The 22444-nt window shown below is 42.8% G+C and overlaps 1 protein-coding gene across 7 annotated transcripts in view; it reads left to right on the top strand.

The window, feature by feature from the left end:
- The window catches only part of cpne2 (copine II), a 149988-nt gene that overhangs the window by 25511 nt on the left and 102033 nt on the right, over positions 1 to 22444 (top strand). For all 7 annotated transcript variants that reach the window (XM_055648552.1, XM_055648554.1, XM_055648550.1 and 4 more), the window contains exons 2-7: positions 119 to 309; positions 1586 to 1765; positions 1863 to 1937; positions 3124 to 3195; positions 6870 to 6953; positions 21458 to 21547. In XM_055648552.1, the coding sequence (XP_055504527.1) occupies positions 139 to 309; positions 1586 to 1765; positions 1863 to 1937; positions 3124 to 3195; positions 6870 to 6953; positions 21458 to 21547 (672 nt within the window). In that variant the 5' untranslated portion in view covers positions 119 to 138. The remainder of the gene's footprint in view (positions 1 to 118; positions 310 to 1585; positions 1766 to 1862; positions 1938 to 3123; positions 3196 to 6869; positions 6954 to 21457; positions 21548 to 22444) is intronic.

Below are 22444 nucleotides of genomic sequence, written 5' to 3'. Positions count from 1 at the left end.
TCTCTCTACCAGTTTTCTCTCATATGGAAAGTGCTAACTGTTTGGCATTGTTATGTGGCCTGTGTTGCATCCTGTAAGATATCTGACTTGATGTCCTTTGCAATTCTGTGAATCCCAGACCCGCAAGGAGACGGCTACATGGCGCACACTGAAACCCCGACACCCACACCGCTCGCCAGCTCAGTCCAGTACTGTGTCTGTAAGGTGGAGCTCTCCGTATCTGGCCAGAATCTCTTGGACAGAGATGTCACATCGAAATCGGACCCATTCTGTGTGGTGTTCTTGGAAATCAATGGAAAATGGTCGGAGGTAGGTCACTTAATGAATAACTGTGATTGGTTTAACTTGGGATAATGCCACTTAATCAGCATTTAACACACCTTCCACGTGTTTTATGGGGGAAGGCATTGTAGAGAATGGAGCGGGGTGGGAGAGACTATAGAGCCATAGAGCTGTACAGCACGGCAACAAGCCATCTTGTCCATGCATCAAATTGGCGTACTGGGCTTGTCCCACTTGCCCAGATTTGGCCCATAGCGCTCTAAACCCTTCTTATCCATGTATCTGTCCAAATGAAGAACAAGGTGGGTAACAGATTGAATTGAAGAGCCACCAGAGGAGGAGAATGAGGGGGAGCGGGAGAGAGTGAGGAGTGACTATTGGAGGAGATTGAGGAATGGGGGCGGTGGTGAATGAATGGATGAATGAAAACTTTATTGTCACATGTGACAAGTCACAGTGAAATTCTTTGCTTGCATACCCAAGGTATGCATATAGTCAGCACTTAGAGGGCACTTACAAAGTTGCAATGTACCCCCGCGACAGGTCCTCCTTTGTTTTCCCCATCCCCCTCCACCTCCCCCCCCCCTCCCCCCCCTCCACCCTCCCCCCTCCCTCCCTCACGGGGGTCCCCTCACGCCAGGTACTCCACTGGAGTGACCAGTGGAGGAAATTGGGAAGGGGTTAAGGAGTGACACAAGAGGAGAAGGTGCAAATGAAGAGTGGTCGGGGGAGGAGGAACACGTTCCTGGATCTTTACAGGCTGTTTTCCTCATGAAAGTGAATGATATCAGCCTGTTTGTAACTTCCTCACTAATTCACAAGACCAGAGCTGCACAGTGTGAACAATACGAGCGTGCCCTCACCGCAAGTACAGCAGCGGGCCGCAGAGGTCGATGCATACCATCCGCAATGCTTCACAGAGAGCTGGAGTAAATGCTGGATTTTTCACCCATGCAACTTGCCACAACACAGAGGGGTTAAGGATGAAGCCACACCCTGACACAGTTCCCATTGCGTAGGAAGTAATTGCAGATAGACACAAAAAGCTGGACTAACACAGCGGGCCAGGCAGCATCCCTGGAGACAAGGAATGGGTGGCGTTATGAGTCGAGATCCTTCTACGATCAAGGAACTATAGATGTTGGTTTACACCGAAGATAGGCACAAAAAGCTGGAGTAACTCAGCGGGTCAGACAGCGTCTCTGGGGAAAAGGATTAGGTGACGTTTCGGGTGGAAACTTGGATTTCCTCTTTCTTATGATGTTTTTTAACCATTCCTGTTATATTGGCTTTTCCCTGACAGATTGGAAGGACAGAGACAGCCGTGAACAATCTAAACCCAGTATTTGCAAAGAAGTTTGTGGTGGACTATCATTTTGAAGAAGTGCAGAAACTGAAATTTGCCTTATTTGACCAAGACAAATCCAGTAAACAGCTTTATGAGCATGACTTTCTTGGGGAATTTTCATGTACTCTCGGAGTGGTAGGTCTGATCATCAGTGTAATTTCAGCATGAATTGTCATCACACGATCCCTCAAAAACTTGCTTACTAAAAGTAAACTTTTGATTAATGGCGCAGATCGTTTCATGCAAGAAGATGACACGACCACTTTTCCTGACGAATGGGAAACCTGCCGGAAAAGGAACAATAATGGTATTGTCATGTTTAACACAATCCATCATGTTTTGTTTAGTTTCATTGTTTAGATATGGAAAGAGCATGGAAATAGACCCTTCGTCTCAATAAGTTCACACCGACCACTCATTCACACTAGTTCTATGTTATCCCACGTTCTCATCCACTCTTTACACACCAGGGGGAATTTACAGAGGCCAATTAACCTACACACCCGCATGTCTTTGGGATGTAGTAGGAAACGAGAGGAGACTCTCGTGGTCACAGGGGATCATGCAAACTCCACACAGGCAGCACCTGAGGTCAGGATCGAACCTGGGTCTCTGGTGCTCTGAGGCAGCAGCAGCTCTACCAGCTGCACAGCCCTAAAGTAAATCAAAGTAAATTAAATGGCAGAGAGACTTGGTTCAGCAGACAGATCAAATCATTGGTTGTGTTGAGCAATCTCCTCAATTCCCCTGTGTAAGCTGGTAATTTAGCAGGAGATGAAAGAATTAGGAAATATGGCTGGGGATACTAGTGGAAGCAGCACTCGATATTTGATAGATGTTAACAGGCCCCAACCTCGGGTTGTCTAGGAGGAGGACTGGACTTCCTGGTGCCTTTCCCTCACAGTGGAAAGTGTTGATTCTGCTGTGGGGGGATGTTCATGTTGAATCCTATGGTGTATTGTGTCTTTTTACTTCTTTTTTATTTTATATGGATGTATGGTAATCTAATTTTTTTTCTATGTAAAGTACTTTGACTTCAACATGATTTGATTTAAAAGTGCTATATAAATAAAAATTACGTACTTACATTCAATGTCCAAGGTGTGCACGCATGCTTTACGGGAGCAGTGAGAGGGATAGACAGAGTTGACGTGGAAAAGCTTTTCCCACTGAGAGTAGGGAGTGAAGTTTAGGGGTAACATGAGGGGGAACTTCTTTAATATCTGGTGGACGGGGGTTTTTATCATTTAAAAATAAGTTTATTTTTAAATTATGCAAACAAATATTGTCCAAGTGTAAGTGGGGTCGGTTGATTTATCTTCAAGAAAAAATACAGAGTTTGAATACTTGATTTGTACATCTGGACTTTATTCTAGTTTATGCTGATATGAATTCTAACCGCACATCCTACTATCCAGCAGATGTGTTGGTTGGCAACTGGCTGTGAATATTTAAAATATGAACTGTTAATTCTACCTCTTGTGTTGTCACAGATATGTGCTCAAGAAATCTCAGATAACAGAGTAATCACTCTTAGTATGGCTGGAAGAAAACTGGACAAAAAGGTATAATTTTCAGAGAAAAAAACTTGCAAAGAACGGATTGATTCATATCATTCCATTGCATTTCTGATCATCCGTGCAAAATGTTCCATTGTAATGTTCCTGTGAAACCAAGCTCTCGTGAAACACTATGGTGATCTTCATGAAGGAGTTTTGAGTCCGTGGGCTTGTCTCATAGATTTTTGGCACACGTGCTAGTCCATAAGAAACCAGCGTGGGGTCTAAAAAGATGTGACAGAATGCTATAGTAATGCTCAATTATCCCTGCTGAGCATTGGCAGTGTCCAAGTCACTTCCTTGGTGAAGTAGGTTAACTTATGATGAGCATTTGTCGGCACTGGGTCTGTACTCTCTGGAGTATACAAGAATGAGGGGGGAACGCATTGAAACATGTAGAATATGAAAAGCTTGGATGTGGAGAGGATATTTCCACTTGTGGGCGAGTCTGGGACTAGAGGTCATAGCCTTAGAATTAAAGGATGTTCTTTTAGAAAGGAGATCAGGAGAAATGTATTTAGTCAGAGGGCGGTGAATCTGTGGAATTATTTGCCATAGAACGCCGTGGGGGCCAAGTCAGTGGATATTTTTAAGGCAGAGATAGATAGATTTTTGATAAGTACAGGTGTCAAAGGTTATGGGGAGAAGGCAGGAGAATGGGGTCAGGAGGGAGAGATAGATCAGCTTTGATTGAATGGCGGAGTAGACTTGATGGGCCAAATGGCCTAATTCTACCCCTGTCACTTATGTCCTGACACTACAAAGTGATTGTTTCAAGGCTTCAAAATCAGTGCCACCACTTTTGGTTTTGCTGATTTCTTATTGGACATTGGCTCTGGAGCAAACACATATTCTCTTAATTAAGTGTCTCAACCCAAAACGCCACATATTCCTTTTCTCCAGAGATGCTGCCTGACCCGCTGAGTTACTCCGGCTTTTTGTGTTGATTCTCTTAATTATCCCATTTGTCAAGGCTGCCCAAAGCAGTTGCAGGTAACTCTGATGGTGGGAAGTATCCATCCAGGGCTTGCAATTTCTGCCATAACAGATCATCTGCAAAGAATAGGAAAGATCAGTGCACAACTGCAGACATGCATGTAAATTGTGACCAGTGACTTCAGTTGTATCCCTGCATGTTTTGTGCGCTAGATGCATTGAAGGTAAAATAAAGCTTTAGTGTGGTACCTTTGTATATAGTCAATGCCAACTAAATGGCAGGGAATATGATACGTGTTCGTTGAGGATGGGTGATTTCTGCACCTGAATATTGTACAATCTGTAATATTCCTGAGAAGAGTACATCACTTGAAAAATAATATCAATAGATAATGGACAATAGGTGCAGGAGTAGGCCATTCGGCCCTTCTAGCCAGCACCACCATTCAATGTGATCATGGCTGATCATCCACAATCAGTGCCTCGTTCCTGCCTTCTCCCCATATCCCCTGACTCCGCTATCTTTAAGAGCCCTATCTAGCTCTCTCTTGAAAGTATCCAGAGAACCGGCCTACACCGCCCTCTGAGGCAGAGAATTCCACAGACTCAAAACTCTGTGTGAAAAAGTGTTTCCTAATCTCCATTCTAAATGGCTTACCACATATTCTTAAACTGTGGCCCCCGGTTCTGGACTCCCCCAACATCGGGAACATGTTTCCTGCCTCTAGCGTGTCCAAACCCTTAATAATCTTATATGTTTCAATAAGATATCCTCTCATCCTTCTAAATTCTAGAGTATGCAAGCCCAGCTGCTCCATTCTCTCAGGATATGACAGTCCTGCCATCCCGGGAATTAACCTTGTGAACCTTTCAATTATATCATTAGGATAGTCATTCATTGCTGTAATCACCTGGAGCACTATAAACCCCATTTTACATTTCAATATATATTTACAATTGATTCTTAATATAGTTGCACCATAGTAATTTTGTACATTTCACTGAGATAAAATAAAGTAACTGAAAACATTTTTAACATTAGTTCTTAATTCATTCTTCCTTCAATTGTGCTGCTGTAAGGACCTTTTTTAGCGTAAACAGATTGAACTCTATAATTGCAGGCTGTTGGATGACAGTAATCATTAGGGTTCACAAACTGGTGAGAGCGCTAAGGTAGTTAGGTAGTTTCTTTGTTGAAGAAACGTTAAAGGCAACTGCAAATCACATCAGCTGCACATTTTCTGGATAGTTTAAGCAGGAACATGTTCCCTTCAAAAAGAATAACATTGGAATTGATAAAGTGATCTACAGGGTATCTGAGAAAAGGTCCAGTTGTCTTTGTATCTAGCCCCTGACATGTCCATTCCCTGTCGACAGGGCAGACTTCCCACTCGTTCCTTGTCGAACTCTTTAATTTTCTTTGTTGCTGGATGTGCATCATTCCATTGACATCATTCCATTGATAGATAATATGCACAATGACATCATTCCATTGATAGATAATGTGCATGATGATATCATTCCATTGATAGATAATGTGCATGGTGACATCATCTCATTGATAATGTGCACAAGAGTCAAGAATATTTAATTGCCAGATGCACTGGAACAGAACAGTGAAATTCTTACTCATAGGCACATCACACGGTCGTCATTCTATTGATAGATGTGCACATTAACTTCTCTCTTCATTAACTTTACTCTACCGTCAACTGTTACTATTAACCCCTTCCTTGTGAGCTGTGCTCATGGACTTTATTCCATTTTAACTGTGCCTGTGGATATCTCTCCATTGTCCGTTGCATCTATAGATATCTCTCCATAGATTTTGACATTAGACTTCAGAGATATATATATCTATAACTATAGTTACCCAACCAGATGCAACTAAATTTAAAGTAGCTCTGTCTTCCCAATAACCCTTTCTGGCTTAAGCCCTCCCTTCACCACCTCCAGTTTAAATTCCATTTGGAATATTTTGGAGGACCAAGAACCAAGAGATACAGCGAGGAAACAGGTGCTTCGGCCCACCGAGTCCATGCCGATCACCCCATACACTAGCGCTATCCTATACAATAGGGACAATTTACAATTTTTTAACCAAAGTTAATTAGCAAACCTGTACGTCTTTGGAGTGTGGAGTTTGGAGAATGTACAAACTGCATACAGAATGTACAAACTCCTCCATCCCGCGTCTCTGGCACTGTAAGACAGCAACTCTACCACTGCGCCACTTTGCCGCCCATTGTCAGATGCCTCTCCATTGTCAGTTGTGTCCATCATTAAAAGTGCCCATTGAAATCTGTTGTTAAAGGTGTCCACTGACATCTCTTGGAAATTAGGGGTGCCCTTTCAAGTCCCTCCATTGCTGGATGTGCCTATTGATTCCGTTCCATTCTGTGTCCGTTAACTTCCCTCCTTGTCTGCACAGTCTCTTTCATCTACATCTCAGATAGGGGTTCGTTAAGGAATGTTGCCACACACTCACTCCTAAAGACAATACTTTTTGATGTGGATTTTCCCACAGCCAGTTTAAAGACCAGTGCCAGAGCAGTGAAGGGAATAGTGGGAATAATGTTCATCCAGGGCAGCAAACTCTAGGTTGCTCATGGACGTCAGAGTCATTAGGTAGCAATGCCCAGTTATTCACTTTAAGGTACAAAATGTTACCAAAGTTCATTGGTAGAATGAACAAGTTTGCATTTGGACTTTGTTTTTTCACTTGATTTTTTTTCTCTTTTTAGGATCTCTTTGGGAAATCTGACCCTTATTTAGAATTCTATAAGGAAGAAGAAGATGCAAAGTGGATGCTTGTACATCGAACAGAGGTACCTTTCTTTGATATCTCATTGGATAGAATTATCTTCTCCCTTGCAATATTGAATGTGATTTTAAATTCAAGATATTGTGGAAAGTCCGATATGTTTCTCGGTCTGACAAAATCTTTGAAACCATTGAAGTGCTTCTTGGCTCTTGCGAAAGGACAAAGTGTTCCCATGGATAATACATCGAGGAGTTTTTACTCTGAGACTAATTCTCCCTCTGCATATAACGCAAACAATGCTTCTGTTTGTTATCAAATCACTCTGACTCATTCAATGTTATAAATGAGGTGAGCAGGTGAGGGGAATGGATAGTTTAAGAAAGAACTGCAGATGCTGGAACAATCGAAGGTAGACAAAAAATGCTGGAGAAACTCAGCGGGTGAGGCAGCATTCGGGTCGAGATCCTTCTTCTGAAGATCTGAAGAAGGATCTCGACCCGAAACGTCGCCTATTCCTTCTCTCCATAGATGCTGCCTCACCCGCTGAGTTTCTCCTGCATTTTTTGTCTACCAGGGGAATGGATAGGGTGGGGTTGGGATGGGGGGAGAAGGAGGCATGCACAGGGTGTAGGGAGGTGGGGAATGGGGAAGATGCTGGGGCAATGGGGAAATGGGTACTGTAGAGTTTTGATGGTATTGTTAAAATCGGGGAACCAACAGATGCAAGGAGGATCCTCTGTTAAAGCCCTTTGGTTTACCATCAAGTGGGTGGGATTACTGTAGCATTTTCTCTTCATTATTTAAATCTAAATAATTGTGATAGCTGCAATCTTGTGCACCATCAAGTTATAAAGGAGAAGAAATTCACAATGGTTGATTTTCGGTTGTCTGCCTTGCTCCCTGGTATTTGGAGCTCATCACCCTGTGCTTATAATGGCATCAGTCCTCTGCTCACCATTGTTGGTGCCACAGCCACTGTGTAGCAATCGGGAGATTTAGAATCATGCCGGACGGAACTGGGCAAGATGATGTTAAATGCATCCTGCTTAAACCTGATCTCATCTGTACTTTAGTGCCAAGGCTTGAGTTTAATCCATTGTATCAGTTATCACTTTGAGTTATCCAATTAGGCTTCCTGATGAACGTAATTATCCTTTCATGCACTGAATGAATGGACCTGCTCTTCACACTGCTTGATTTTAAAATTAACTATTGTGGATTGGAGGGCAATCAATTAAATTGTCACGATTTTCACAGAGACATCCTGCAGTCCTTCTAGAAATTACCAGCAAAGTGTTACTGCTTGCTTTTCTATGGCTCATAGACATAACTAATGTCTGCCTGGATCTACCAGAAGGTTTGATTGCAGGAGCTTATTTTTCTTTTTAAAAAAAAAAGTACATCTTTGCTTTAAATGTTTGGATAAATTGATTACTCTGTAATTTGCTGTTTTAATGCTCTTTAATGATCATCTGGTAGTTTTATACTCCTGTTTCTAATGTAAAGCTTTTTATTCTACATTTTATTTGATTACTTCGATTCAAATTCCTTAGCTGCCAGGTTTTGAACTTCTCTCTGAATCTTTAATTTATGCCTCTGGTTTATTGTCCATTGACGTACCCGTTAAGCTATCAGACCTGAGCCAAAGACTTCGAGAAGGAATGCAATATCTTTGATAGGATGCAGAAGAGATTTATTATTATGGTTCCAGTGGCTTCCTTGCTTTTCTCTCAAAGTCCTATAAATTGTTTCCATTAAATGTATTTATCCATTCACTTTTTAGTTGGGCCCTGCTGAAGGTCTGCTGTGTTGTATCATTCGACAATTTTATAATGTTAATAGCCCTGTCCCACGGTACGAGTTCATTCCAAGAGCTCTCCCGAGTTTAAAAAAAGAATCAAACTCGTGGTAAGCACGGAGAATGAACGTAGCGGGTACGTCGGAGCTCGGGGACGTCTCTTAGCGGTAACGGCAGGTACTCGGGAAGACTCGCTAATGGCAGCTAAGCACGGGAAGACTCGTCAAGATTTTTCAACATGATGAAAAATGTCCACGAGAGCCCCGAGTACCGACGAGTGGCCATTGCCGTAAATCTCCGAATTCGAATCGAGGCAAACTCGGGAGAACTCTTGGAATGAACTCGTACCGTGGGACAGGGGTTTAACTTTTCCAATATTTTAGCTATTATTCTAAAAAACATGGGGGTATATGAATTTTCATTTGAACTCGTAATGAAATATAGACAGTTTTGGCTCGGATGCCATTTATTCTGGTGATATAAATGTAAAGTATGGCTGCATATTTATTCAACTATATAATGGACTGGACCATTCTACATTATTCCCTCTTTTCATTTCTCTTAAACCCATTGAAATGGGAGAGGAATTTAATGGGTGACCCCCCTGTCCCACTTAGGAGATCTAAACAGGGTGACCTTGCCCACCACCCAAAAAAAAATCAAGGTCGAGGTGACCTGCAACCTCCTACCACCTCTCATGCATATGTTGAAAACCTTCCTCGACTATCAAGAAAGCCCGGCTTTGATTAGACATGCGACAAAAAAATTATCGATTTTTAAAACGGCAACCTATTTTTAGTCGAGGCCTGTTTTAATCTTGATGAAAAAATAGCAGCCACCTAGATGAAGCCTCGACCACGCGGAAAACACTTTCGACCATTAGGGAGAGTGACCAAAACCTCCGGTGACCTCATGGCAAGGTCACCAGAGGTTGCTGTTCAGCTCTCCTACATGGGACAGGGGCTTTATATCCAACATCACTGCACAAGGTCAGAATTATCCCAACACAATAAAAATAGATGAACAGATCACTTATCTTGAGTAATCTTTAAAGAGCCTTGCTGTGTGCAAATCGATTGCTGCTTTGGCGTTACATTTTAATGGTAACCAAACTCAAAAGTATTTAATTGTCTGCCATGCATAAAGGGATGTTCAGAGATTGCGAGGGTAATTTTCCATGTATTCATATCTTTTGCAAACCTCAAACCTGTAAACTTCTATCACTTCAACTTGATAAAAACATTCTGTTTCTTTTGACTCGCTTACTTTATAAAATATTCCCTCCAGCTTCCTCCCTATTCCTCCAGCTGTTGCCCAACCACAGAGTTTGCCCTCATTTGTTTTTTGTGTCTTTTTTTTTGCTTTCTCTGTGGATGTTTAGAAATTTAGGATATATTTAATGACCATACCAACATTTCTTCCCGTTTAAAAAAAATAAAAAAATTCCAAAGTTCATCTCTGTGCAGCATTATATTTCCCATCACCTGTTTGAATATTACACAAAAGCACAGCACATCACACATTGTAATTCTTACATCCTCCCACTCTCTCTTTTCCTAGTTCACTCGCTTTCTATGTCTTTTTTTTGCCTCAAGTCAATTTCCTTTGCTCCCTTAAGCTCTCAGCCACTCTGTTATGTGAAATTGAAGCAATCTGCCTTTTACTACTGGTAGTTTAGCATGGCCAGGTAAGGCTTAGGCACGCAAGTGTTAAGCAACTCTCAAAGGGAAGGTGCAAGGAAACTAGAGGAAACTGTTAGGAATCAAGAATTTATGGCCTGGGATGAGATAATTGCTCTATCATGAATGGCTAAAGAGGTTCGGAAGAGTTTAGAAGATGAAGGAAGATCTTATTGAAACATATCCTAACTGAGGACAGATAATAAGAGGTTTCCACCAGTGGGAGAGTTTCAGGTAAGGAGACAGGGTGACAATATAATGAACCAGTCATTTAAAACTGAGGTATGTGGGAATCTTCTCTTGAGTGTGACAAATCTGTGAAATTTGTGGAACTGCCATGTGGAATTCTAGAACCTAGATCAGAAGAGGTATTTAAAGAGGGGTTATGTAAATTTTTGGTAAGGTCATAAGTGATAGGAGCAGAATTGGGTAATTCGGCCCATTAAGTCTACTCTGCCCTTCAATCATGGCTGATCTATCTCTGCCTCCTAACCCCATTCACCCCATAGCTGCTGACACCCTTACTAATCAAGAATCTATCTATCTCTGCCTTAAAAATATCCATTGATGGCCTCCACAGCCTTCTGGAGTGAAGAATTCCACAGATTCACCACGTTCTGACTAAAGAAATTCCTCCTCATCTCATTCTTATAGGAACGTCCTTTAATTCTGAGGCTATGACCTCTAGTCCTAGACTCTCTCACGCATGGAAACATCCTCTCCACATCCAAGACTCTCCCACTAGTGGAAACATCTTCTCCACATCCATAAGGAATTGAAAGTTATGGGAAATTGCAAGGAAGAGTTGAAGCTTGAAACAGATGCGAATAATTGTATGAATGTGGGGCAAGCTTGAGGGATGGCTTTCACCTCGTCCAGTTTTCTCGTGTTCTTGTGACATAATCTTCAGATTACAACAATTAGAGCCTGCCTTACATGCCACGTATTTACTGCTGATAGATTGTTGTAAGCCTGCGACTTCAATATTGCAACGTTAATTAATTGAATTTCTGTAGCTATTAAAGAAGGAACTCTTTTTTAATTCACCTTTCAAATATAGGACTGATCTTCCTTTCCGTCACAGTAGTTTCTGTGTAAACATGTCAATAGTTTGAGGGGATTAATGTTTGATTACAAATTCAATATGTTGTTTATATTATAATCAAATGAATGAAATGGTTCATTTGATTCCAACCTGCTTGGAAAATCTCCATGTTATAACTGTTGTTGCTGGACTTAAATGGAAACATTTACTTTTCTTGGTCTTTGCTCAGTATATTAATACAATATTGTTTCGTACCTCCAACACTTCTTGTCTGCAAGCAAAACATTGCACTCCTGCTGTGATGGTTTTGCCACTGTGAGGGCACACACAACTGGAAATAAAGATTATATTTTGATGCCAATAATTTTAAATCACAGCATTTGCAGGCAAAGCAGGGCCTCCACAAATGCTGCCTTGCATGCCAAGTATTTCCTGCTGTTTCTGATCATTTTTCAGGATTTAAAAAAATGTACTTTGTTTTGAAAACAGTTTGCACCTGGCATTTTGGTGTGCATTCTGGCAGCACGGTGGCGCAGTGCCGGAGACCCTGGTTCGATCCTGGCTGCAGATGCTGTCTGTACGGAGTCTGTACGTTCTCCCCGTGGCAGCGTGGGTTTTCTCTGGGAGCTCCAGTTTGCTCCCACATTCCACAGACGTACGGGTTTGTAGGTTAATTGGCTTCCATAAATGGTAAATTGTCCCTAGTGTGTGGGATAGTGCTAGTGTCTGGGGTGTTCACTGGTCAGCGCAGACTCGGTGGACCGAAGGCACTGTTTCTACTCTGTATCTCTAAACTACACTAAACTAACCTAGCCATGACTGAAGCTGTGCTGCACGGTCAGAGCTGCTATCTCTATTAGACGAGCTATTCGACCAAAGCTCTGGTGTGTCGGAATGATCCAATTGTGCTATTTCAAAGACATCCTCCCTGGTGTGCTTGTCACTATTTATCCTTGGACCAACAATACTGAAATGGACTAATGCCCCTGTCCCACTTTGGAAACCTGAATGGAAACCTCTGGTGACTTTGCACCCCACCCAAGGTTTCCGTGTGGTTCCCGGAGGTTTTTGTCAGTCTCCCTACCTGCTTCCACTACCTGCAACCTCCGGCAACCACCTGCAACCTCCGGGAACCGCACGGAAACCTTGGGTGGGGCGCAAAGTCTCCAGAGGTTTCCGTTCAGGTTTCCCAAGTGGGACAGGGGCATTACAGTACTTGATCGCTTGGGAACTTGCATTGTAACATTGGCTGGAACCTTTCCAATGTCAACACAGGATTCACACTTCAAAAATATTGAATCTTGCTGTAATGTTCTGTGAGATGAACCAGGATTGTGAGAGGCACTATAGGAATACGTTTTAAAAAAAAATTGAATCTCCCTCTATTTTGCAATCTTACTTTTTGATTCCCATCCTATTGTTCTCTGTTTTTTGGTATCTTCATCTTTTCTCCTCTTTATATTTCATTACCCCACCTGCCCCTTTTACTGCACTCCATTTCAAAAGCTTAAATAACCCGACCTCACTCCATGAAGCATCCAACCATGCGCATTAAGGAGAGCAACATTTATTCTGCTTATAACAGCTTCTGTCCATTTTCACCCTGGAGGGGAAATGGCTTCAGCTTCGGGTTTATGTTGTGCTCCAGAGTTCCGGGTTTGCAGATGTGAAATCCTGCTGAGAACATTTGAAATTATCAAATGAATATTTATTCAGTGGCATCCTAATGACCAAGAGAATGACAAGTAAAAGCTACTCATTAAAAGAAGCCTGGTTGCTGATTAAAAAATATTAAAAAAAATAACATGCATATTAAAGATTAAAAAATAACATGCATATGAGCCTTCTGCGGAACTGGCTGCGCTTCATACAATGAATTTGACAGCAAATTTGGGGAAACGGATAGAAATTAAGAAGAATAAGCCTCTTTAAAAACTGTTGCAGAATATTTCAATGCTCCACTGGAAAGCATCCTTTATCCCCAACTTTTGTCTTTTCCTTTAATTGTAGCAGATTGATTCAATGAGGTATTGAGCTACACGTGGATCCCCCAGGCTATTGTGAAATGGTTTGCAAACTATTCCACGTACAGGAATCATAAATAGCTCACAGGGGAATTTGCACAGTGGCGTTTAATGCTGTCAAACGTTAATGAAAATGCACATGTGCTGATGAGTGCCCTCCGGCCAATGTATTGAGTACAAGTAGCGGACTTACCATTGAAGTTAATTATTAATCCATCGTAGTAAATGAACAAAAATTTCAAAAACTAATTGAGGGCCGTACCAACAATTTAGACGATGGGAATGATCCGCGACTCCAATCCCCATTTGACGAGTAGAATCTAATTAGAGCTGCTAAATGCATTGAATGACAGCTGGGATGGAGGAAGGGAGAAATAGTTTAGCATGTGTTCTGAAATACTGCAACAATAGAACTGGTTTGGTTGTAGCTATGAGACAGCAGGGAAAATAAGATTTCAGTGGGAGATGTCTATAGGTGTCTCCAAACAGTAGTGGTTATTTGGAGCATAGTATAATTCAGACATGCACAGAACAAGAGTTATACAATAATCATGTGGGACTTTAATCTAGATATAGACTGAGCAAACCAAATTAGCATTAATAGTGTGGAGCATGGATTCATGAAGTGCATAAGAAAGGTTTTACGAGGTCGGCGGATTGAACAACCAACAAGGGAACAATTGAAGATCTTGGATTGCGCAGTGGGAGTAGGCTAGTCAGACTGGCCAAAATATGGTAGAATTTTAAAATGAAAATTGGAAGAGATTCAGTCATTCAAAAGCCAAGGTCTAAATGTATATGGAAGATGGCCGAGGAAGATTGGAGAGATGTATTTTTAAGATATAACTGAATAATAGACGACTAATATTTAATGAATCACTTCATTGTTTGCAAGTAAATCCCTTCTTTCGCACAAAATCCCAATAAAAGAAGTCTCAAGCTGCAGCAAACACGGTGACGTTAAAGATGGTTTTACGTCACAGGAAAGACTTGTAATGTAGACCAAAAAAGTATTAACCAAAGGACTTTGGAGATTAAAATAAATTGATGTTCGGGGGAGACTGAATTTCCACACACAATAACCACTGAAAATTAATCTTCAGCTAGCGCAAAGAATTAGGAAGGAAAACATAATCCGCGGCGGTTTGAATAAAAGAGAAGAGATGTTTTGCTCCAGTTACGTAGGTCTCTGGTGAGACTCTTGTCTGAAATATTGTGCTTGGTTTCCCTATCTAAGTAGGATAAACTTACCATGGAGGGGTTTCACAGATTGATTCACAGGATGGTGTATTTGTCATGTGTAGAGGGATTAAGCAGATAATTCTTTTGATTTGGAAGAATATGAAGTGAGCTCATTGAAATTCAAACAAAGTCTGAAGAAGGGTCCCAACCCACGATGTCAGCTATCCACGTTCTCCAGGGATGCTGTCTGACCCGCTGAGCTACTCCAGAACTGTGTGGCTAAATAAATGGCACTTGCTTAGCCTCATTGAATTGCTGGGGTGCGATGGGCCACCGCTCGTGTCAATGGGGAACCGTGCTGGGCCGGAAGCTCCAGGCATTGAACACATCTGAACAAGCTCAAAATAAGAAGTCAGCTCAGTGTAGTGAATCCTTGGAATTCTCCACACAAGAGGGCAGAGTGCATTAAGACACATCTAGAATTAAATTTAAAAAATGTAGATATTACTAAGTATTGTGTTGATGCAGCAAAAAATGAACTGAGGTGAAAGGCCAGCCATGAACCTACTGAGTGGCAGAAGGGACAGGAAGGGCCAAATGGTCTTCTCTTGATTTATTTGTTGCTGTCTGTGGAATGAGGAATTTCTTGGTTAAGGGTTGCTGTTAAATGATCTGTGGTCACATCTAAAGTAAGCCAGAGGATTGTAGCAACTATGGAAATTGTGCAATCTGTTTCCTCGTTAAATGCAAATGAAAATTGCAAGTTGTATAACTGTCTTTCATTCATATTCAGCACAAGGCATTTAAGGACGTAAGATCAGGAAGGTTTTCTGAATTTAACATGACTCGTGCTAATGTGCATAAAGGCATATTCAAAGATATGACGTGTGGGTCTTGAGAGAAAGTGAGGGAAAAGAATTGCTTCAATGGTGGAGTGAAGACGTATCTCCCTTCATGTATGGTATGGCTTGGACTCGGTGTGCTGAAGGACCTGTTTATAGACTGTATCTCTAAACTAAACTAAATCAACGGCAGAATGTAGAAACAAGGAACTGCAGATGCTGGTTTACAAAAAAATACACAAAGTGCTGGAGTAACTCAGTAGGTCAGGCAACATCATGTCCAGAGAACATGGATGGGTGACATTTCAGGTCCGAACCCTTCTATAGACAAGTCTGAAAAAAGGATCCTGACTCAAAACGCTACCTGTCCATGTTGAGTGATGCTGCTTTGACCTGCTGTTGCTCCAGCACTTTATGTCGAAATAAATTGCACTTGTTCAGGTTTGTTAAATTGCCAGTGTGCAATGGGCCGGGCATCAGAAAGGAAATGGGGCAACAAGCTGGGAGAGGCTTCAGTGGTGGAGAGAAGGAGTTGGTAGCCAGGATGGAGGTGGTTGACAAGTTGGTTGTGGGATGGAATGGGAGGTGAGTGTTACTAGCTGGGATGGTTTGAGAGTAATACCTGGGTGGGAAGTAGTGGACACACAGAAAGAGGGCCAGTGGAACATTGCTGAAAGGGTGGTGGGTTTTCAGCTGTGGGCACCAAGGGCTGGGACCTGCTCAGACAGGAGGGAGCCCTCCAAAGCTGGAGTCGGCCTCTTCAAACTTCCGCAACATTTGCCTTGCTCATCCACACTATCCACAGGCCACCCACACCTGGACAAACTCCTGGAAACAGCGCCCGGGCGTGTGATGAATGTTGTTGGTCGCCGTGGGGCATGACTAGGATAGTCCATGAATTAGCACCCCAGCAAATTGAAGAACAGGAAGGCCAATCTCAGCTCATGCACCTTACAACAAGCCTCCAATGTTCCCTTACATTGAGGGCAGTACGCTGGCCCAGTGGTAGAGTTGCTGCCTTACAGCGCCAGAGTCTAGGGTTCCATCACCACTATTAGTGCTGTCTGTACGGAATTTGCACGTTCTCCCCGTGACCTGCGTTAGTTTTCTCCAGGAACTCCAGTTTATTCCCACACTCCAAAGACACACAGGTTTGAAAGTTAATTGGCTTTGTATAATTGTAAATAGTCGTGTGTGTGCGTGTGTGCGTGCGTGCGTGCGTGCGTGCGTGCGTGTGATCAGCGTAGACTCGGTGGCCCCAAAGGGCATGTTTCTGCACTGTTTCTCTAAACTAAACTAATTTTACTTTTAATTGAAAGCAGGGAGCAGTGCAATTATAACTTCTAGTCACAGAAAACTTGGTTTCTTCATTAAATCCAAATTTGAACCAGCTGAATGAAAGAAAATCAACATCCAGCTCCTGAGCACGGGCTTGTTTTATGATGTTGAGCACAACTGCATTTGAGCAAAGGGGTCAATCGAACAGTGTACATCAGGTGGAGCTTACCCAACTTGCACCCAAACATTGGCTATTTGCTTTGATCCTATTAAAGGATAATTGCTCTCCCTCCCTATTACAGGAAACAGGATCTGTACACTGTGAATGGCTTGACTGGAATCATGTATTGTCTTTCTGCTGACTGGTTAGCACGCAACAAAAGCTTTCCACTGTACCTCGGTACACGTGGCAATAAACCAAACTAAACAAAACCGGTTCTTGATTAGTAAGGGGCAACTCTTACACTCTGAGAGTTTGACTGTGATCAGTTCAACCAACACAGGCCAGAGATTAAGACAGGGTTTTCCTGGGGTTTCCTGTATGCTCCTTCAAATGAATTCCCTGGCTTTTATTGAATGAGCCTTTAAACTGGCTATTTTGTGCCTCATCCACAGCAAACGCACACACAAAATCCTATTATATGTGACAAAAACAAACATTGTGTATCTCTGCCAAATAACCCATATTGAGGAGGCAATAATGAATAGTTACATATTTTAAAAGTGACAATTACAAGAGTACCTGCTTAGAATTTTTGTCACGTTGGACACAAATGATACAAAATGCCTCTTAAAATCACAGCTTGCACGGAGAGTTTTATTGCGTGTGATTCACTTCATTGTTTCCAGATTGTTTTGTAAGGGTCAAAGGAGTTGCTTCTCGTTTTACTGCAAATTTATTTTTACATTGCCTCTGTCAGCTGAAGGAAACGAATGAAATCATATTGATGAGAGGATAGATCTATAAGTTAAAAATGACCTGCTCTTCTCACACGTTTGTCGTCCCCTCTTCATCTTTGACACACTTCTTTACGCAATCAAGGCTGGAATTGACCAAGCAGGTTACTGGAGATCCCCGTGACACTAATTGATGTTGATGTTTGATGCAGGGTGATTATCTGTGCTTTGAAGGTGATGATGATAAATGGAAAGTTGTTTCCAGTTTCATTGTCACATACCAGCGTGCTTTGAAGGGAGTGAGGTTTGTTGCAGAATAAAACGACCCTCAGCCTTAGTGGACCAGTTGTGGATATTTTCTTTCCCCACATCCAACACCACTACGATCATCTGGACGCTTCTCTGAGAGCCGCTTCGGCAGCAGACGCCTTCTGGCGAGCTGCCGGGTAGCCGAGGCCATAGTGCCCGCATGTCGGAGCACGTGGCTGCCGGGGCCTGGGTCAGCGGAGCCTGCTCGCTGCCAGTTGACGGAGCCTGCGGCCGGGGCCTGGGTCAGTGCCATGGAGTCGTCCAGAGATAGCGGGGAGGTCGATGGGAGCACCGACCGACGCTCAAGAACGGACCACGTGCAGTGAAGACGTCGCTGCTGGGGAAAGGAACAAAGGAGGACCTGGCGTGGGAGGGACCCCCGTGAGGAAGGGGGAAGAACAATGGTCAATGGAGGAGCCGGCATGGCGGACCACCGTGAGAGGGGGTGGGGGAGGGGAAGAACAAAGAGGGACCTGCGCAGAAACTGTGTCGACTTTGTAACTTTGTCAGTGCCATTATGTGGCCACTATTTGCATACCGTATTCCATTCATTAATTCAGTCATTCATTCATTCATTCATACATTCAATCATTCATTCATTCATTCATTCATGATGAGATGAGTTTCATGGCTATGTTGGATTATGGTAGATTTTCAACTCGTGCGATGGGTCGTGTGGTTTGGGTGGAATCTTCAGAACTAGCATCACAGAGGCAGGTTTTAAGCCATGTAGCCTGGACTGGATTTAAGGCCATGGGTGGAGTTGCTACCTTACTGCGCCAGAGACCCGGGTTTGATCCTGACTACAAGTGCCGTCTGTACGGAATGTGTACGCTCTCTCTGTGACCACATGGGTTTTCTCCGGGTGATCCCATTTCCTCCCACACTCCAAAAAAGTGCAGGTTTGTAGGTTAATTGGCTATGGTAAGAAAATAGGAAATTGTCCCTAGTGTGTGAGATAGTGCTAGTGTACAGGGTGATCGCTGGTCGGCACGGACTCTCACTGGTGTGTGGTTCATTAGTGTTGACACAAAGCATTTAGATACAATTTTCCACTCCAGAATTGAGCTTTGAGTTCATTAGAGTTGCTGTTCAAGAGGTTTTGGAGTACCTGGTCCAGACTGACCCATGGTTCAAGTTAAGACTATAGACATGGGAACAGAATCAGGCTATTCAGCCACCAAGTCTGCTCTGTCAATTGATTATGGCTGATTTAATTTTTCCTTCTCAGCCCCATTCCCCTGCCTTCTCCCCGTAACCTTTGATGCCCATTACTGATCAATAACCTATCAATCACTGCTTTAAAAATGCCCCAAGGCCTCCAAAGCAGTCTGTGGTCATGAATTCCACAGATTCACCACCCTCTGGCCAAAGAACATTAAGGATAGCATGACAGTAAAGAATTACATTTTAAGGAAATGTAACCCTCAATTTTTCCACTAAAAAGCTCGTTTGGCTTGCAACATTCATAAGGATGAGAAGTAGACTTGGGAGGATGTTTGGGACATTGCACAATGCAGTTGGCACTGCATAGGCTGCCCATTACTTGTTCTAACCTGCATTCCATTCAACTAATTCCACTGATTGCAGGGCTGGGTGTATGAAAGGCAGTCAGTGTGATGTTGCTAACTTACCTTCACCACCCAAGACCATCTTCTACTCTCGCTGTGCATTACCCTTCAAAGATTCCCTTAATATCATAACTTTAAAATCTGCAAACAAGTGTGACTCTTAGACATAAGCCGGCATTGCTGTTCTCAGTGGGACTCTGGGATTTCTAACTGGGTTGTCAGAACAATTAGTGTATTGGGACTGCTCCAAAGCTGATGTGATATTCTGGAACGGCACCAAAGCCAAGACCTGAAGACAATATTTGTTCTGCTGCACAGCTCCAAACCTTGGGCATGCTTCAATAATGCATTGGCTGCCTGTTGGACCCACTCACTTTACATTTGTTAGTTGTAATAATCCCAAATTTACAACCTTTTATCAATTTGCAACCCTCCTGATGCCGGTAACATCTGGTTTTACAGATGTTGCATGCCCTGCGGTGTCTCACCCAACTGGCAAATTATCTCGGTGTAAGGCGTAAGATGGATGTTGGCAGCCTATTGGACTGGAAGGGCACAACTGCCAAACTGAATTAGGTCTTCCCACATTGGCTTGTGTAAGCACCGTTCCAGCAGAGTCTGCCAGCCAGCAATAAGAAGCTCGAAGCAGGGTTGATTTATTTTTCCATCTTTTTAACTCTAAAAGCCATGCCCCACGGTACGAGTTCATTCCAAGAGCTCTCCCGAGTTTGCCCTGATTCAAACTCAGAGATTTACGGTAATGGCCACCCGTCGGTACTCGGGGCTCTCGTGGACATTTTCCAACATGTTGAAAAATCTTCACGAGTCTTCCCGTGCTTACCTGCCGTTAGCGAGTCTTCCCGAGTACCTGCCGTTAGCGTTACAAGCCGCTAAGAGACGTCACCGAGCTCCGACGAACCAGCTACGTTCATTCTCTGTGCTTACCACTAGTTTGATTTTTTAAACTCGGGAGAGCTCTTGGACTGAACTCGTACGATGGGACAGGTCTATTATGTTAACCAGCCTGCTCTCCTCCCCATATCCTGCCCCCATCCCCATCCTAAAGCAAGGCCAACTAATTCAGCACAGATCGCAGACTAGGTTTAGTTTAGAGATACAGTGGTGAAACAGGCCCTTCGGCCCACGGAGTCCGTACCGACCAACAATCACTTATACACTAGTTCTATGTTAGCCCAGTTTTGCATCCTACACACGGAGGAATTTACAGATGCCAATTAACCTACAAACCTGCATGTCTTTGGAATGTGGGAGGAAACTGGGTCACCCAGAAAAAAAACACACGGTCACATGAAGAACGTACAAAGACAGCACCCATAGTCAGGATCGAACCCTCTGCCACTTTGCTATCCTGTGGACATCTAGATGGTAGAGGTACATTTCTGGTCAGCGCATTAATATGTTCCCCGATTTATGATGCTTCGACTTAAAACATTTCGACTTTACGATGGTGCAAACGTTGGACAACGACCGCGAGCCGCTCGTCACGTCCGGCCACGTGATCAAATTGTATTAAATGCGTTTTCGACTTATGATATTTTCGATTTACGATGGGTTTATCGGAAGGTAACCCCATCGTAGTTCGAGGAGCTGCTGTATACCTCAGTGAGGCTGTGTTTTTGTGTCTGCATGTATTCCACCTTCAATTCAGTGAAGCCAACTTTCAGAAGGAGATTCTCGACATTTACTATTTTATACGTTCAGTGCAGGCAATTCTGATCCAACTAACTCAGCTTTGGTCAAGCGGGCCATCCAGGTAGCTCAGAAGCCTCTTCTTAATGCGACTTTATTTTATTCTGCGATGATGGTTCATCTGGACAGTAAGACTTGCTGGATCAATTAAATTGAAAATTTTAAGAAAGACGTCTGACTGATTCTGGATGTGGATTGTGCAGTTCTTGGTAATTTTCTCATTTGTTTTGCAGGTTATAAAAAATACTCTTGACCCCATCTGGAAACCATTCAGCATGCCACTTGTGTCCCTGTGTGATGCCCATGTGGACAAGACCATAAAGGTAATTGGTACTTCCCCAATAGCAACTATAAACCACCATTAGTTTGAATGCATTTAGTTATGAAACCAGCAGTGACATCCAAGATAAAGACTCCATGGGAGAGGTATTATACAGCACTGTTTTGATGGGCGTTATGCTACTTCATGATACATCAGTGTGTAGATTCTTGTGTGTCACATCCATCAGAGTCTAATTCCTCCTTAGTCTGATGCTGGACTATTCAGGACTCTACCTCTCTATCTTTGGTTATTACTTAGGCCATGCGTGACTATATCTGTAGTTACTGCTAGGTGCGTGACCAAATGCCAACATATCTTGGATCAACAGTAGGTATTTTTTTACCTAAACGTGAGAATGTGGTGATACAGTAGTTGACAGAGCTCTTTACAGAGTTGGATATGATCAGTCGTGCATTGGAAGTAAGGATTGTTACCAGTTTTGCAATTCTGCTCCAGAGGTTTTATACATTCATAGTGATAAACAGGAATGGATGGCAGGCTTGGATGAAGCTGGCTTTATTTACTCTTGTAGAACTGGTTACGGAGAAGGCTGAACACAACTTAGTGGAAATAACAGCCATTTGAAAGATTACGATGCAATAACAAAAGTGATATCCTTTCCACCATCAAGAGGAGCAGTAACCAGGTGATACAGATTTAAGAAAATGGATGGATGTAAATGCAGGAAGGAAAGGGGAGGAGAATTTATTCAGTGAGTTTGGCAGTGAGGAATCTTGACAGTGCTGCATGGAACTGTGGTATATACAGATACAGTAAAAAGGTTTTGAGTGGAGAAATAAATGAATACTTGGGAAGGGTAGACACAAGTGCTGGTGTAACTCAGCCATAAGGTCACCCAACCTTTTCCTCCAGAGATGCTGCCTGACCCGCTGAGTTA

The sequence above is a fragment of the Leucoraja erinacea genome, chromosome 17 (assembly GCF_028641065.1).
Source record: "Leucoraja erinacea ecotype New England chromosome 17, Leri_hhj_1, whole genome shotgun sequence".
Classification (NCBI taxonomy): domain Eukaryota; kingdom Metazoa; phylum Chordata; class Chondrichthyes; order Rajiformes; family Rajidae; genus Leucoraja; species Leucoraja erinaceus.
This window is presented reverse-complemented; position numbering and strand designations above follow the sequence as displayed.